Raw genomic sequence first — 18169 nt, 5'->3', positions numbered from 1 at the left:
TCACCAATTTTTAATAATTGGTCACATTTGGCAACTTCTGGATTTTTCAAAAGCTGTGTAAAAATGTATGCCCTCCCAAAGCAGCTTCTAAGAGCTGCTCCCATAGGAAAACCTACCAATCTCTACAGCCTACTCTGCAGGGTATCAGGATTCCGGTGGCTAACTCTTGCCCCATTTATCAGCAGTGAAGCTTACTTGACATTTTTTCTCAGGCAGCTGCTTCATAATAAGGAATTCCTGGCGATTCATCACCAATTGAGAGTGGCTACAGGTGGTTCACTTCTAGTCCCACTGGCATTTTAACAGACAACCTCCAGTAAAGAAAGAGACACCAGCTTTCTGAGGCTGGAAACCCAGGCGCAGCAGGCGTTCTAACAGGATGATAATTTATGAACAAACCATGTGAGATTTTGACTATTTTCCCTAGTAAGCAATAGGCTATATTTTGGTAAGAAGAAATAGACAAAAAGAAAGATAACAAAAATTGGTATAACCAACATTTTTAAAAGATACTAACATACTAGCTTGTCCAAGCAATCCCAATCCCAAAATGTCTTTTATCTTTTATCTTCTGTACTTTAAGATTTTTCACAAGAATTAAGTCTCTTTGCTTTTAGTTGTGTTCTCTCTTAAAGAGCATTCCATTCCATTTACATTTTGCTAAGTTTTCAGTGTTACAAAATATTTCCCTGCAAAAGAGTCATGTGAAAGCTTTATCATTTTATAACTTCAGGGTGAGAATATGTTTTGTGGTCACTTTTCTAAAATTAACTGTTATTAAGTCTTCACGGACTCACGGAGAGATCTCAGAAAAGATGATCAAAAATAGGTTGGAGAAGAGAATCTAGAAAACAAGAGTAAATGAAATTATTTACTCCATCTGAGATATGGCTGTGCGATCTCATTTTTATAGCTTTATGATTGTAAAAGGCTAATGTGAATGAAATCTTCTAAGATTTCACAGAAGCCTCAAGTGTTTGCCTCACTTGTGACTTTGAAAGCTGGGCAGAGATTCCTTTATCTAGAATATTTTACAGCCATCATTGGTAACAGATGATGAAATTAAGGTTACCCCCTATGACTCTAACTTTATAGAAATAATGGTGCCCGTCCACTAAAGACATAATATGGAGAAATAAGATGAAATTGAACTGAAATAGAATAAAATCATGTGTGATTAAAAAAAATGTTCTTGATTTGGAAAACGAAGTCTTGTTATACACATGAAAACTGATCACTGTGGGCTTCATAAAACTATCTTAAAACTCTCCAACATCGCTTCTATGTCTGAGGTGGTTCCTAGATTCAGGAAGGGTCTCAAGGGTATCTTAAATAATCACTACTATACATCTGTTTAGATGATGAGATAAGTAAAAGGAGTTTACTAAACTCAGCACATTAGGTGAGGAATGCTTAATCTGTACCATTACAACCATCAGCAGGAGAAGGAATAGATCTTTACATGTATTTGTTTACTGGCTTTAAGGCAGGCGGACCAGCTCATTTCCCTGGGATACAGAGGAACAGAACTCATTTACTCTAATCTCATGTTAGTTTTGCGGAATGGAACAAAGAGATGTCTTCATTTTCTGTTTTTAAAAAAATGTTTATTTTCAGAGAGAGAGAGAGAGAGCACGTGCATGTGTGCACACAAGCAGGGGAAAGGCAGAGAGAGAGGGGGAGAGAGAATCCCAAGCAGGATCTGTGCTGTCAGGACAGAGGGAGACACCAGGCTCGATCCCATGAACCATGAGATCATGACCTGAGCCAAAATCAAGAGTCTGACACTTAACTGTCTGGGCCACCCAGGCACCTCACCATGCCCTTATTTTCCATAAGGGCCCTCAAATAATACTTTCTTCAGGACAGAGTGAATTAGTCTCAAAGATCAGTGACTTAAGTGAATAATAATAATAATAGTAAAATCAACTAATTAAACCTAAAAATTTAGTTAGAAAGACTCATGCAGGCAAAACTCATCCTAGTCTGTTATTAAACTAGAGGAAAATCCTAAGAACAAAGGCAAATAAGGCCAAGTTGATAAACTGTAAATGTCTTGGCTGAAACGGAGCAATTCAAACACTAGAGCAGCAAGTGTATTCAAGCAGCCAAAGTGAAAATAAATAAAAACAACTTAACTGTTAGTGTGAACAGACCTGAGGCAAAAATGTGTAGTCTAGAGAGTAGCCTAATCTAGATAGCAAATTAAGTAGACTTTTGAGTTAATCATTTAGAAAAATCAGCACTTATCAACAGATTTTCTGATGCACAGGAAAAAAAAGAAATTGTGCAGAATGAGAAAACGAGGCAGAGAGAGGCCAGAAACCAAGCTGTCACCATGGACATTCACATTTAGCCCGTCAACATCAGCATTATGCCAACAGGAGACCTATGGAGGTGTTAGTTGAAATGATGTTATTTTCTTGGAAAAAACAAACAAACAAACCCCAGAAGACTTAAGTTTTTAAATGAAGGTTTCTGTGTATATTCATATAGTCTGAGGATCTCCACCAAGAACAGCCCGATTTTTAAAATTAAAAAAAAAAAAAAGACCACATCAAAAAACATACAAATCTCACAAAAAACCTTACCTGCATTATGATAGAGAGGGAACAGAATTTCATTTCATGTTGCTGGGGTTTCTTATATAAAGTATCAATCTTCCTACCAACATATAGATATTTTTTTTTTAAGTTAAGAGTGTGTTTATGTCTGGCCAAAAGCACACTGGTGTCTTCTTGGCCAAAAAAAAAAAAAAAAAAAAAGAGGGGAGGGGTTACAATATAGATATAAATATATAGATACATATCTGTCTATCGGAGACTCTTAGAGATCACTTGGGAATTAACTTATTTGGGGGTTATTTTTTGTTATAAAGAATAAAGACTCTCAAATAGCACTGCCTTACAATCTCATTTTTATTTGATATTTTCAGTGTCCTTTCATATCCATTTCATTTTTAGTCTCAAAATAGCACTAGAGGATAGTCAAGGCAGGCATTTTTTCCCCCTTTCTTCCAGGTTATAAAATTGAGGCACAGAGAGGCCAGAAACCAAGAAAATGAGTTTTGGAGCCAAGGTTTCATGACTTCTAACACTGGATTCCTCCCACCAGGACAGTGGTACTTCTCTAGAAGCTGTGAATCAGAATTTCATAAACTGTGGTTTCAGAAAGCAAAATAGTTTTAATTTGACTGGCTATTGAATCAAACTTTGTGCCCAAGCAATATATTAAGTAATATGGATATAGAAATATAGAAGAAAATACCAAAACTGTGGAGTTTGAAGGTCCACACAGAGGAGAAGAAATAAATCCAGACTTGTTCCCAGGTTTATAGTCAGAAGCTTCTAGATCTGCAGTCTGACAACTGGGTGACTTTGAAGAAAGGACAAAAATATCCAAATAAGTACCAGTATTTGAATATAAAGCGTCTGGCTCGTCGCATGCCATATGGTAGGGACTTATACAAATTTTTCACTTTCCTTTGTCTAAGGAAACATGCTCTTTCCTTTAATCTGTCAAAGTTAAAACTAGGTTTTAACATCTGCTTTTTTTGCAATAATGATTTAAGAAATGTTATTTAAACCTAAAAGGATAACGGGGAGACTATAATCAAATTGTAGCATACATACATAATATAAATACTAATGTGTGTGGCTTCCACATGACCCATGTATGGGAAGGGAAAAGAAATCAGTGTGTTTCGACATGTGAGGTAAATGATTTCTAAGTTTTCCTCTGCCCTGAAATTATAAGATATTTTTGTGGATAGGAGAACAGGGAAAACTCCTACTCCAATTCTACTCTCTTCCTCTTACTAGAATATTAATGGAAGACTCCAACATGCTGTGTAGACTGCATTTATAAATGGTGGTGGTGGAGGGAAAATATTTCTTTAAAAAATCATGCTTCCAAGTCAGACACTGCTTTTTATCTTTCTCTGCACAGTTCTGAGGCAGCTGGAAGGAGGAGGGAAGGTGCATCTTTAGGAAAACCGAATCTTCTAGCTTTCTCACTCAGCTCCTGCTTATCTAGAGCTGGGTTAGTTAGCCAAATGCCCTTAGTATGCCCCTAGCCACATATATCTTTTCTCTTTTTTGTCTGATTTGTTGACAGAATGCATGCTCTTGGGCATGAAAACTACATTATTTGGTGATAAGATTTGAGAATCTCCCTCTTCCCTTAGGGCTTAAATTTAAGTCCTGTTTCCAACTAAATTACCAGAGAGCTTTGCATCAAGGATCATGAAGATTATGACATCAACGAGCCTGATTAATAAAGTGAATGTGTTCTTTCCCATTTGCCATTTCCCCTTCTGCTAAAGCCTCTCAGTAACATCAAGGGAGACAGTAGCTGTACTTTGGTGCCTGGGTGGTGTGGGGGTAGGAGGGAGAATGTTTATGGACAGTATTGAGCCCCTTGGTGATAATACTACCTTAGCATTACAATTCTGTCATCATCCCCCCAAACCTGATTCTACCCCCAGGAAGGCATAATAGAAATGGAGCAAATCAGGCAAGATTGGAAAGGTGGGGAGGCCAACTGAGGAAATTTTTAAACACAAGTCACTCTTTAAAATTTGGAAATCTCAGACTAATACTTAACCATCACACTTAAGAAAGCAAGAACGTATGTAGAAAAATATTTTTTTTTAATTTTTTTTTCTTAAGTTTATTTATTTTTGAGACAGAGAGAGACAGAGCATGAACGGGGGAGGGTCAGAGAGAGAGGGAGACACAGAATCGGAAGCAGGCTCCAGGCTCTGAGCCATCAGCCCAGAGCCCGACGCGGGGCTCGAACTCACGGACCGCGAGATCGTGACCTGAGCTGAAGTCGGACGCTTAACCGACTGAGCCACCCAAGCGCCCCTAGAAAAATATTTTTAAAAGGAATCTATTAACTAAATTTATAAGTTCCTAGACATAAGACTTACTTAAATGAAGGACTCTATATGGCAAATTTTTCCAGGAAAGAAAAAGGAGGCTAAGAAATATTATCAATTCTATTGTAAAGGGAAGTGTGGACCTAGGGGTGTGTGTGTGTGTGTGTGTGTGTGTGTGTGTGTGTGTGTGTGTGTTTGTTCTGTTGATAATGACAGGAAAATGGGTACAGGACCGATTTCTAACTCTAAGAAATGTTCGGTGATAGCTAAAATTCTTGTTGTTTTCTTTTTAATTTTTTAATGTTTATTTTTGCGAGAGAGAGAGGGAGAGGGAGAGAGGGAGGGAGGCACAGAATCTGAAGTAGGCTCCAGGCTCTGAGCTGTCAACACAGAGCCTGACATGGGGCTCGAACTCACAAGCCGCGAGATCATGACCTGAGCTGAAGTCAGATGCTTAACCAATGAAGCCACCCAGGCGCCCCTAAAATTCCTGTTAAAAACCAAAACAAACAAACAGACTGTGACAATGACAGAGCTGAAATAATAAATGTTGCTACCAGTGATACATATTTAAAAATCTGAGCATGGAATACCAGATAAGTTTCCAAGCTGAAGCTCACGATTTTGTGCTTGGTGTCGAAAGCGAAGTGTCACCCCCACACTAACAGGAAGAAAAATGAACCATTACAGCATCATGATTTATCTTGAGACTAATCAGAGAATTGAGGTCACACGGTAACCAAGAGAACCCTACTCCAACGAGAAAAAATATTCTTCAAGGCAAGACAAGACACATGAGCAGCCGCACTTTCGGGAGAGCACAGCAAAGGAAAGTGAGTAAGCAGGACTCCGCTAACACTTTAACCGATGACCTTCTTTGTCTGCCTCGAGATTTCATCCGTTGTGGCTGACAGCAGAACTGGGCCAATTTATGGAAACTTCAATTGGATGCACCCAACATTTGAACTTTTACAAAGCGTATTAGGTACTGCAATATTGTGAGCAGATTGTCAAATGCAAGAAATTTCTGATAGACATTGTCCTAATCTAAAACTTTCTCATTTTCTCTTTGAAAATCTTGTTCTAAACCCAACAGGGAATCATTTCTGAATCTGTCATTTTGTCTGGGGTTGCCTGAATATGGAAAAGAAAAGGGATGATGGAATTCATCATCAGCGGAGATGGGGACTTTGCTTGCCTCTCAGCCTCAGACCACATGTGCTCTACACTGACAATTCAGTGAATAATTTCATGGTGAGTTATAATTAATTCCATTTTAGCTGTTAGCAGTTGTTCTCTTAAAATAGGAAAGTCTACACATATACAATGAAGGATTTGGGCCCCAAATTTTGATATAACCATCAAATCAGTGCCACTTTATATCTCTAAAGTCATTCTCCATTAGTTCTCTCTCTTTCTTTTTGAAACTGTCTTCTTTAGTGTTTATTTATTTTTGAGAGGAGAGAGAGAGAGAGAGAGAGAGAGAGAGAGAGAGAGAGAGAGAGAACGAACCAGCAGGGGAGGAGCAGAAGGAGAGAGGGACACAAAATCTGAAGCAAGCTCCAGACTCCGAGCTGTCAGCACAGAGCCCGATGTGGGGCTCGAACTCACGAACGGTGAGATCATGACCTGAGCTGAAGTCGGACGCTTAAATGACTGAGCCACCCAAGTGCCCCGTCTGTTAGTTGTATCGTTAAGTCAGTAATGGTCATCACATTTGAAAGGTTAAAGTTGTGTTTTCCCTTTGTCATATCAAACTGAAAAATACATGAGTTCACTGATGGTAAGATCACTGGTATTATCTGTGATAGCAAAACCAAATAACTTTTCACTAAATGTTAATCAGGTATTTATGAGAAAAATGACTATCAAAAACTGCTGGAACCAAGTGGGATATACTTTACAGACGCATTGTGAGTGTGGGCTTGGCTGCCTAGGCTAACAGCTGAGTTTCATCACTTAGTGGTAGCTGGAAGCCTCTAGGCAGCTTATTTGATTTTTCCCTTACTCGGTTCTCTCATCCACAATACCTGGATGGCAAGCATATTTAAATCATAGGGTTATTATGAAGATTGAAAAGCTAATCCATGTAAGCATTCAGCCTGACACGTAGAATAGGATACCACTGACCAAGGAAGGTAAGTGAGGCCTGAATTGATATCCTGTCATCCCCACTATACAGAAACTACACCTCATTACAAGTTACATTACTTGTTTAAGGAGCCAACGCTGGTAAAGGATAAACTCAGGCTGAAACATGTTCAGAGACTTCCAGATTTAATTTTTTTGCCCTTTATATCAAACTTTTCCACTGAGATACCTAATTTGGTTATCTGAATCATAAATGTTTCTGGTGAAATCTTTTTCAGACCAAGAAACTAATAAACCCATGCAAAATGGCAGATGCCAAATTCACGTAACTTTTTAAAAAATGTTCTCGGGAGGCCTGGGTGACTGAATGGGTTTAGCGGCCGACTTCGGCTCAGGTCATAATCTCATGGTTCGTGGGTTCCAGCCCTGTGTCAGGCTCTGTGCTGACAGCTTGGAGCCTGGAGTCTGGTCCGGATTCTGTGTCTCCCTCTTTCTCTACCCCTCCCACACTCATGCTCTGTCTCTGTCTCACTCTCAAAAATAAACATTAACAATTTTTTAAATGCTCTCTAAATTCATAGAGTAAAAGAAAACAAAATCATCCAAGAGCAATCTCAACTTTGAATATTCAATTCATTATCTTACCAGAGAAATTAATGGTTAATTTAATTAATTAATAGTTAAATTGATAGTGGCTTCTCAAAATAATTCTTTTTCACTTTCTATAATACCTTATATTCAATTATGAATCTAAATTGCAATTGCAGGACTAAATAGTAAAAAGTGATCATAACAAACAACACTTACATGCCAATTAAAGCAAAAATTTTTTCATAGCAGAGAAAAGGAAACTCAAAATGTCAAAGCACTTACCGCAGCTTGCCGGTGAGTATTGGACAAAATTCCATGGATCTTCACTTTGTCTTTTTCCATCTGGTCTATGTTCACCCACAAATTCCGGCTGGCTGAATCGGAGGGACCATATATCCGAGATATATAGTAATTGTGATCTGTGTCCTCCTGTAATAAAAGAATAATGCACATCAAGAACAGAGATAGCATGGAAGAAACTTGAAGAATTATGCCAAGTGAAAGAAACTAGACAGAGAAAGACAAATACTGTCTGTTCTCACATATATGCAGAATCTTAAAGAGGTGAACTCGGGGTGCCTGAGTGGCTTAGTCAGTTAAGTGACTGACTCTTGATTTCAGCTTAGGTCATGATCTCACAGTTGTGAGATCCAGACCTGCATGGGGCTCTAAACTGGGCATGGGGCCTGCTTAAGATTCTCTCCCTCCCTCTTCTTCTGCCCCCCTCGCCCTTCCCACCAACCTTCCCCTGGACTCACACAGGTTTTTGTGCTCTCTAAATAAATAGATATAAAATAAAAATACAATACAATACAGTAGCTGAACTCATAGAAAAACAGAGGACAATGGTGGTACCAGGGGCTGTGGGGTGGGGGGGGGTTGGCTAAAGAGTACAAATTTCCAGTTATAAGACAAATACGCTCTGGGGATGTAATCCACGGCATGGTGACTATAGTTAACAATACTGTATTATATACTTGCAGGTAGCTAAGAGAATAGATCTCTCACCACGAAAAATAAATGGTAATTATGTGATGTGATGGAGGTGTTAGCTAATGCTATGGTATAATCATTTTGCAGTATATAGTACACCAAATCAACAGGATGTACACTTTAAACATACACAATGTTCTATATAAATTCTCTCTCAATCAGGCTGGGAAAAAAAAAAAGCATTTAAGTCACTATATACCCAATGTATATAATTGCCAGAGTTATACACAGAGTTCCATTAAAAAGAAACAAAAAAGCCCTCACAAGGAGAAAAAACCCACAAACCCCTAGAGATACTGTCCCTAAAATTCTTTAAAAATCAAACAAAAATGATATTATGCAACTAGAAATATTACTATTCTTCAAAATAGCCAGAGGAGTTAAATAACCTCTAAGCGAAGTGAATTAGATTTAAAAACAAATAAACCTCTTTAGAGGAAATTGTTAAATAAATAAAACACAGAGGAAAATACACACTCTGTTTACAATAGTCTTTTTACCACAGTAATTCTAGGGATCTAATTGCTGCCCAAACAACATGTCACTTTTGGAGCTATTTACTGAAAACCTGAACTATAATTACTATTGAGTGACAACAAACCCAAACTTCTCTTCTTTAAAACTAGGTCTTTATATGAAGACCTGCTTTCAGTTAATGATCCCAGAAATGGAAATAATACATTTTTCCCCTATAATTTGGGTTATTAAATTCTACTTTTATTTGAATTCTCACTATTGATTATCACAATGGTGCCTGTCACAAAAGCTTTAATTTTTGTGCTCTCACTGAATGAAGAGATTTACATGTTTTAAAAGGCAATTTTACTGAGGAAAACCCAGAAAAATCATATGATTCTCGACTAACTTGGGCTGCAGTTAATTTTTTCTAAACATAAAATATAATTATGCTTATCAATTTGAGGAGTCTGCTAGGTAAAATAAATTTAAAAACATTCATGTCTGATGAATGTTTGTACGAATGTAAGGATAATGTTTGTAAGAATGTATGTAGGAATGTAAGAATAATGTTTGCCAAATACAGTGTATGTGATTTGAATCATAAAGTTTAGAATGTGAATTTTGTCTAATGCATTTGTTACTGAAGTGCTAATTGAATAAAATACGATTATTCTTGAAATCTAGTGAAAACAATTCCATGTACCTTTCAATTCATCAGGCTAGAAATATATAACACTGACTACATAAAGGAAAGGAATTTTCTATGCAGCATTCTAAATAGATTTTGTCCCATGACCAAAAGAAAAAATATGACCTTAGATATAAATCTTGATAACAGTGATTAAAAGTTAACAGTAAGATAAAAGAAAAAGTACTAGGTAAACGTCCAACCTCCAATTGAACTCTGGGTATCAGATACGAATTATGGGTGCAACCCTGATGAAAGATAAAAAAAGTTCTTTAGAGAAAGGAGGAAAAAAAGGAGATACAAAGAAAGAAGCATGAATAAGATTTCATGCAGCCCAAGAGAGATTTCATATCCTAGTGGTTTTCTAGCACTCCTTTCCAGAACATTATGACACCGACTGCCTGGGTTCTAGGAGGTAACGGCATTTGGTTGTGTCTTCGTCACATGTAGAACTCCTTCCTACTGTCTGGTGCTTCACTACCAGAAGCTTTGTGGCGGGTACCCTCCATGACATTGGGCACAAGCCATTCTGCCCCTGTCATTGTTACTGGCCACAGTAGCTGGGGGGCACCAGAAGCACACAACCTAAAAGGAACCAATTCATGAGACATGTAGGAATTTAGGTAAAGAGGAGATAACTGCCCTTATTGTGATTGCTGAGATATGTAGGTATGAGACGTGCGACTACTGTGCCACCATTTGCTACCATGAAGAAACCCTGCCTGAAGGCAAAGCAAACATGGATAGAAACAGAGCCATTATCTCTGAAAAAAATAAAAAAAAAGAAAAAAGAAAAGAAAAGAAAAGAAAAGAAAAGAAAAGGGAAGGGATGAGAAGAGAAGAGAAGAGAAGAGAAGAGAAGAGAAGAGAGAAGGAAAGGAAAGAAAAGAAGCCAGATCAAGTGTATCTAGCGCATTCTGGGCTTGTACACTTAGCTGAACCATTAAATTTTTTAATTGTCAAATCCCCTTAAATAGACACTTTTTCTAAAGAAAAAGTGTCTATTTAAGGCTAACATCCAGATGGCTAACAGACACATGAAAAGATGCTCGACATCACTTATCATTAGGGAAATGCAAATCAAAACCACGATGAGATACATTACACCTGTCAGAATGGCTAAAACGAACAACTCAGGAGACAACAGATATTGGTGAGGATGTGGAGAAAGGAGAACCCTTTTGCACTGTTGGTGGGAATGCAAACTGGTGTAGCCACTCTGGGTAACAATATGGAGGTTCCTCAAAATATTAAATAAAACCACCCTAAGACCCAGCAATTGCACTATTAGGAATTTATCCAAAGGACACAGAAATGCTGAATCATAGGGACACATGCACCCCAATGTTTATAGCAGTGCTATCAACAACAGCCAAATTATGGATAGAGCCCAAATGTCTATCAACTGATGAATGGATAAAGAAGATGTGGTATATATACATAATAGAATACCACTCAGTGATGAAAAAGAATGAAATCTTGCCATTTGCAACAACATGGATGGAACTGCAGGGTATTATGCTAAGTGAAAGAAGTCAGAGAAAGACAGGTATCATATGATTTCACTCATATGTGGAATATGAGAAACACAACAGATGAACATAGGGGAAGGGAAGGAAAAATAAGATAAAAACAGAGAGGGAGGGAAACCATAGACTCTTAAATACAGAGAACAAACTTAGGGTTGCTGGAAGAGAGCTGGTGGGGGAATGGGTTAAATGGGTAAAGGGCATTAAGGAGGGCACTTGCTAGATTGCTCACTGGGTGTCACATGTAAGAGATGAATTACTGGGTTCTACTGAAGCTAAAACAACACTGTATGTTAACTAACTTGAATTTAAAATAAACAATTAAATAAACAAACATCAAAAAAAACCACCTTGAGTTGGATTATTGTCAACCAAAAGAATCCTAACTGACAAACATGTTTTGGTAACTTTCAAGAGACTTACACAACATTGAATAAGGCAGTCTCATCTACAGATTTATAGATCTTGATAACAAACATGTATTCAATTCTGGTATTCTAGCTAATTATAAAGTAGGAGTGGAAACTTGTACCTAAACTGCCAGAAATCATCGAGTCTGAACTACAAATGATAATGATTCATTTAATTTTTCCATGAATCACATATAAGGGGCGTTTTGAAAAAAACAATAAGTTCAAATAAAACTTTCAATTTTTCTCCCTATTTTTTGTATTATTGTAAAGAGTTTAGCAACACAGAGATGTGATCTTTAGGTGAATGATGTAACAGAGTCTATCATGCAGCCAAATTACCATATTACCATATAAATACCAAATATTCTCTTTAAAATTACATACTTTCAGTTTTGAGCTCAATATAATTGTTGCAATCAACATATCTAAAATGATTTTGGTATTTCCCTTAACTCCTAAATCTCTATAGTTAATCAAGAAATAGTCTTATAAGGTAAAGGATATCATTATACTTAAATAATGGATTATCTGCAAAAATATACATGATTTTTGTCTAATTACAATCACTGATATGTCTAACTGAAAATAATGTTCATTTGTACTTAAACCAGAGCTTCTCAAGATAATATCACATCTTTGAAAGTACTGAAAAACTAAAGACTAGAGTTTGATGTTAGACTTCTATAGCCCATGCTTGCCAAGTTGTCATGGCAACTTTCATTCAAAGAGGAAGACAATTTATGGTTTACCTAGGAATTTAGAGGCACGAGTTTATAAATTCCAGGGAGAGGTGTTTGGCTCGATTTTTCAAGGAAAGCCATAAAATAGATGTTCTAAAAATGTGACATTTTAGCACTACTAAATTATTCAAACCGCATCTTGTCCTTTATAGGAGTAATGGTACTTAAAGAGTTGTCAAAAGCCACTTCAGGCACAAAGATTTCCCTTTTCTGCTCGAAAGCAAACTATACTAACACCATAGAAAATAAAACAAAACACTACTGTGATATGCCCACTTGCCAATTCATTTAGGAAACCAACTGTTACTGAAAGTGGATGGCACAGTAGGTAGCTATAAATCCTATAAATCCATGTTTCTCAAATATGCCTGCAAATGTGCAGCCGTAAACAAAGGACAAACACGAAAAATACAGAGGGAAAAATCATCATGTCTGTACCTAACCATTCTGCATCCATCAGCTTACACAATTCTAACCCAAATGTTGTCTTCTCTTCTATTATTGATGTTACGTTGGTTTTATGATGGATAATTTTTATGGGTGCCTCACCCTGTCTTATGAAGTAATAGCATTTGAATTCTAAATTTATTCCACTGAGAACTTTAAAAAAAGGAATAGATTGTATGAACATCACTGTGCTAGTCACTTGAAATATATAATCAAAGTTCTTAGGTATTTAGCATCAAATCAATTGGTTGCCTCCCAAAGACTGTTTCATAATGAATAAAGGAATATAATTTGAATGGTTCTTACCAAGTGTTAATATATAGCAAATATATTACCTTGTCACATAACATGAGTTCTCAAGGACGACATAATGCTTATAAAGGTTTAAAAGTAGCATTTTAAAATATTACTTGTGTATATTACATTCCTTAAAACCAGAGTTAAAATATAGTTCTCTAGGATCTAAAAAATTAATGTTCATACAAGAAGCTAAAAGAATATGGTACAATAATAAAATAAGAAAAACAGTGAGCTGATAGCACTCAGGGAAATAATTATGGAGATGAATTTATTAGCTGCAATAAGAACGGAATACACATGACTAAATTCCTATTTGGGACATAGAAAACAGTCTTGAGACGTGCACACAAATGAAATGGAAAGGACGAAGAAAATAAGTATCTATGATACATCGTATAAACGATAGAAAAAGATTATATATATGATACATACATACATTACATATATATACACACACACACATACATGTAAAGACATAGAAACGTATTTTATTTATTTATTTTCATGTTTATTTATTTTTGGTACAGCGGATCTGAAGTGGACTCTGTGTTGACAGCAGAGAGCCTGACACAGGGCTTGAACTCACCAACCGTGAGATCATGACCTGAGGCAGAGTCGGACGCTAAACTGACTGAGCCACCCAGGCGCCCGAAAAGTTTTTTTTTTCATGTATTAGGAGAACAATTATTCTGAGGTAACGAAGACTTGAATCTATATATCATGTCCCAAGAAAAGATACAATAGAATTTTGAATATTAAGAAATTTCCTGGTGAGGGCAGCAGGGACTTGCACAAATGGCGGTGTAGGGAGATCCCTTACTCACCTCTCTAGGGGACACCCCAATCTACAACATATGAATCATTTCCCTCTGAAAAAGATCTGCAAACTAGGTGAGCTGCTTTTCTGCAATAAAGGATAAAATACCACATTGAGATGGGCTGGAGAAGTAGAGACGTGGTCTCACCAAAATCCCACCCCGGGTATGAGGACACACAATAGGGAAAGGTCTCACCTGCAGGGCGCCTGTCCTAGAGGAGCAAGGAGTTGGTGACCCACATTAGGCGCCCAGACCCCCCTGCGATCGGCACCAGAGAAATGAGCCCCTAAAATATCTGGCTTGAGAACCAAGAGTGCTGATGTCCAAGGGACCCAAAGTGCTATAGGAAACTGAGATTCCCTTTTTAAAAGGTTTGAGTTAAGTCTCACTTGCCTCCAGACTGACTAGGAAAAAAAAAAAAATAAAAACAATTTGGAAAGCACCTGGACTATATGTGAAATTCATTTGCTAATCTAAAAGCATCTGCTGCAAAAATATAACTTCATACATACATACACCTGCTGTAATAGGTGGAATGACTGACTGACTAAATAAGCCAAGGCAGCTGCTGTAGTAGGTGGGCAGGTGAAACTCTCTCTCCCTGGAGATAGAGGCACTGGGGGATGCCATCTCCACTTACCCGGCTAGCACAGGTAGGTGAGCTCAAACTTGGCAGCCTCCTGACCCCTTGCCAAGGCAGGCGGGGGTGAGTGGTGGTGGTACTACCTTGCTGAGGCCGGAGAGTGCAGCGGGTGGCAGGGCCCCCTTGTTCCGCGGTCGGGGCAGGGGAGGGCGAGTGGTCGTAGCATTCTCCGGCTCCCTGACCAAAGTCTGAGAGAGTGGGCAGTTGCAGTACTTTACCCTCCACCCCGCTCCCTGGCTAGGGTTGGTGAGCCTGAGTGGTCACGGCATTCTGCCACTCCCGACCTAAAGCTGGCAGGCATACGCGCGCACGCACACACACACACACACACGCACACGCGCGCGCGCACACACACGGACAGGGAACTCTCCCGTTGCATTCCTCAAGCCCACAGGTGTGTGCAGTCAAGACATTTTCCCTGCTGTCTTTATGAAGACCCTACACTTTCTAGCTGTCTAGCTAAAGCTAGTGGGTGTATGCAATCCACACAAGGACCCCGGCCCCGAACCCCCTGCCTTTAACTGCTTGGCTCCCCAGGGAAGGTAAGAATCAGAAGGATAGTTCCTGAGTTCTTGTCAGGCCACCGTAACCCAGTCGTCCTGTGAAAAAGTCCTATTTAACTTAGTCCAGAGCTTCAGCCTGAGAAATAGGCTTTGGGTTTCGCACACATCTGGAAGCTGAGGAGGTGCCCCCAAAGGATGTAAGCAGGGAGCCACCATACTTGCACACCCACCCCCCTTCCGGCCTCACTACAGCTCAGCTCAACAGAACGGAGCTTAAATACTCATCTGGAGCCCCAAGTTTTGCAACTGTCACCCAGAGGACACCTCCAGATCCCCTGGCTTGGAGGCCAGCAGGGGTTATGATAATGGCCCCACAGGACCATAAGTATTTATACTGTAAAAACTGCTACCAGAGGGTCTGATTTCTTGTTTCCAGCCTGAAACTAAGTGCTAAATGAGATCCCCCCACCTTGGAATACTGATGGGTCTTGGCACACTCTGAAAATCAGGGACATATCAAGAATAAATCAGGGGGGTTAGAAAAATCACAAAGAATCAAGAAACCACCAAGATCTAGGGCAAGTTTGAACAAGAAGATTCATCATCTACACAAGGCCACTCCTTCAGACTGAGAGAAGTAGCTGTTTCACCTAATCCAGAGAAACAAACACAGAGAGTCAAGGAAAATGAGGGAGCAGAGAAATATGTTGTGAATGAAAGGAAAAGGCAAAACCTTGGGAAAAGACCTTAATGATACAAAGAATTCTTTACCAGGTAGATAAAGAATTCAAAGTAATGATCATAAAGATGCTCGCTGAACTCCAAAGAAGAATGGATGAACACAGTGAGAACTTCGACAAAGAGACAGAAAATGTAAGAAAGTATCAAACAGAAAGCATAGAGCTGAAGAATACAATAAGCGAACTGAAAGATATACTAGAAAATTGGAGAGGTTCAACAACAGACGGGAGCGAGCTGAGGGATGGATCAGCAAGCTGGAAGACAAAGCAATGGAACTCACCCAGATAGAGCAGTAAAAAGTAAAAACAAAACAAAACAAAACAAAACAACAACAACCCACAATGAAACCTTGCCATTTGTGACAGCATGGGTGCATCTTGAGGGCTAATGCTAAGTGAAATTAAGTCAAGTAGTTCACCTATAAGAGAAATCTAAAAAAAAAAAATAAAAAGTCAGAGCCATAGATACAGGGAACAGATTGGTGGTTGCCAGAGGGTTGAGGTGCAAAATGGATGAAGGGAATCCAGAAATATAAACTTCCAGTTATAAAATAAGTAAGTCACTGTGATGTGATGTTCACCATTAGGATACAGTCCCATGAATAACACTGTATTAACTTTATATGGCAACAGATGATAACTAGACTCATTGTGGTGATCGCTTCACAATGTGTACACATATGGTGGATCACTATGTTGTACATCTGACACTAATATAATATTGTATGTCAATTATACCTTAATACATTTTTTTAAAAAAATCAAAAAATGAAGCAGAAGTCTCACGGACATTTAGAAAGACAAACTTATCCCATAAGGGATTTCTTCCTCCATAAGGAGGAAAAAAAAAAAAACTTTGATAGTCTGACACTTCTCCATGAGATCCAGTGGAAACAAGGTCTACACAATCACCAAGTAAAAGAAAGTTACGACTCAAGAAATTTTTGCCCAACAAATCTATAATATAAATATAAAGGCAACAAACATATGTTTTCTTGCTTTCTATCTTTCTTTTTTTTAAAGATGTGTCTGGAATCTTGGAAACTTGACTACTCTACATTCTCTTACAAGTGGACCTTGAGAGCTTGTTTGAAGGTTCTAGCAGAGCACACAGCTACTTGTATACCCTTGACTGCAATACATTCCTCATCTATCGGGGAAGGTCATCCTCTTCCACCTACGATGCAGCTTCAGGAGGGACTCACATGGAGCACTAAGGGAGGAAGAGGACACCTGCTTCGCCAGCCAGATGAGCTGAATCAACCCTGGCAATTAATGAGGTGACAGATGTCACAGCCAGATCACCCTGACATCCACATATTTTTCATAAGTAAAAATACAGAGAGGAAATACCATAAGTGAGACTTTCTTAAAATGTAGTACCTAATTATACAATCAAGGGGTGACTCAAACATGGTCACAGGAATGGAGAAGCTCTCATAAACATACTGATGGTGAGCACCTACTCAACGGAAATTACATTAAGGGAAATAAGACAATTTCATTATTATGGTTATAAGTCAGAATATAGATGATATGAATCATGAAAATACAAAAACAGTCAATAATCGTATTTCATGCCAGGTAATAGATACATAAATCTAGAGTACAGAAATATAGTTCTAAAAATAATAAGCCCAAATTTTAAATTTTTTATCCAAATTTTTAATTTTAAGAGAACCTTTTAATGCAAAAGTCTGAAACTAGTGGCCTACAGATGGCATGCATGTCGCCAAAGGACAGCAGATACAAAGTTAAATACATTATTTTCCTGAAATACAATACAGTGCAATCTCAATTTTACAAAATTGCATCCATCTAAATATAAATGTATACCTCTACTCTCCTATCTCTCTATCCTCTCTGGTTACACACACACACACACACACACACACACAGAAGTATAAAAGATATTTACCATATACCAATTGGTTATTTCTAGGTGATGAGATTTGGGGAAGTTTCTTTTCCCTTAACTGTATTACTTGAAATTTTTAGGATAAACATTATATATGACCACTTTATTTTCTTTGTCTCCACATAGCACTAAAAAAAATGTGAAGATGCTTGAAAGTATCAATTATTGATTCCCAGAATTAAATCACCAATATATATACAACAGACACAAGACCACAGTTAGTATAGAATTAGTATGATAGGTGCTCTGAAAAGTGCTTAAGGAAGACTCCTTTAACGTACTGTAAATCAGACACCCACATTCAACGTAGAGCTCCAAGGTCAATAACTTAAAATTGCTTTGTGAAATAGTTGATATATAAATTTCCATTAAACCTTTTCTTTAAAATACTGGCTTCAGTAACCTAATTGATGT

The 18169-nt window shown here is 38.1% G+C and overlaps 1 protein-coding gene across 2 annotated transcripts in view; it reads right to left on the bottom strand.

Moving 5' to 3' along the window:
- Positions 1-18169, bottom strand: part of PLXDC2 (plexin domain containing 2) — a 448003-nt gene that overhangs the window by 211467 nt on the left and 218367 nt on the right. For both annotated transcript variants that reach the window (XM_003988142.6, XM_019834014.2), the window contains exon 3: positions 7847-7993. In XM_003988142.6, the coding sequence (XP_003988191.2) occupies positions 7847-7993 (147 nt within the window). The remainder of the gene's footprint in view (positions 1-7846; positions 7994-18169) is intronic.

Source organism: Felis catus, chromosome B4 (genome assembly GCF_018350175.1).
Source record: "Felis catus isolate Fca126 chromosome B4, F.catus_Fca126_mat1.0, whole genome shotgun sequence".
Taxonomy (NCBI): domain Eukaryota; kingdom Metazoa; phylum Chordata; class Mammalia; order Carnivora; family Felidae; genus Felis; species Felis catus.
Note: the sequence above shows the minus strand (reverse complement) of the source record. Positions and strands in the feature narration are given on the sequence as shown.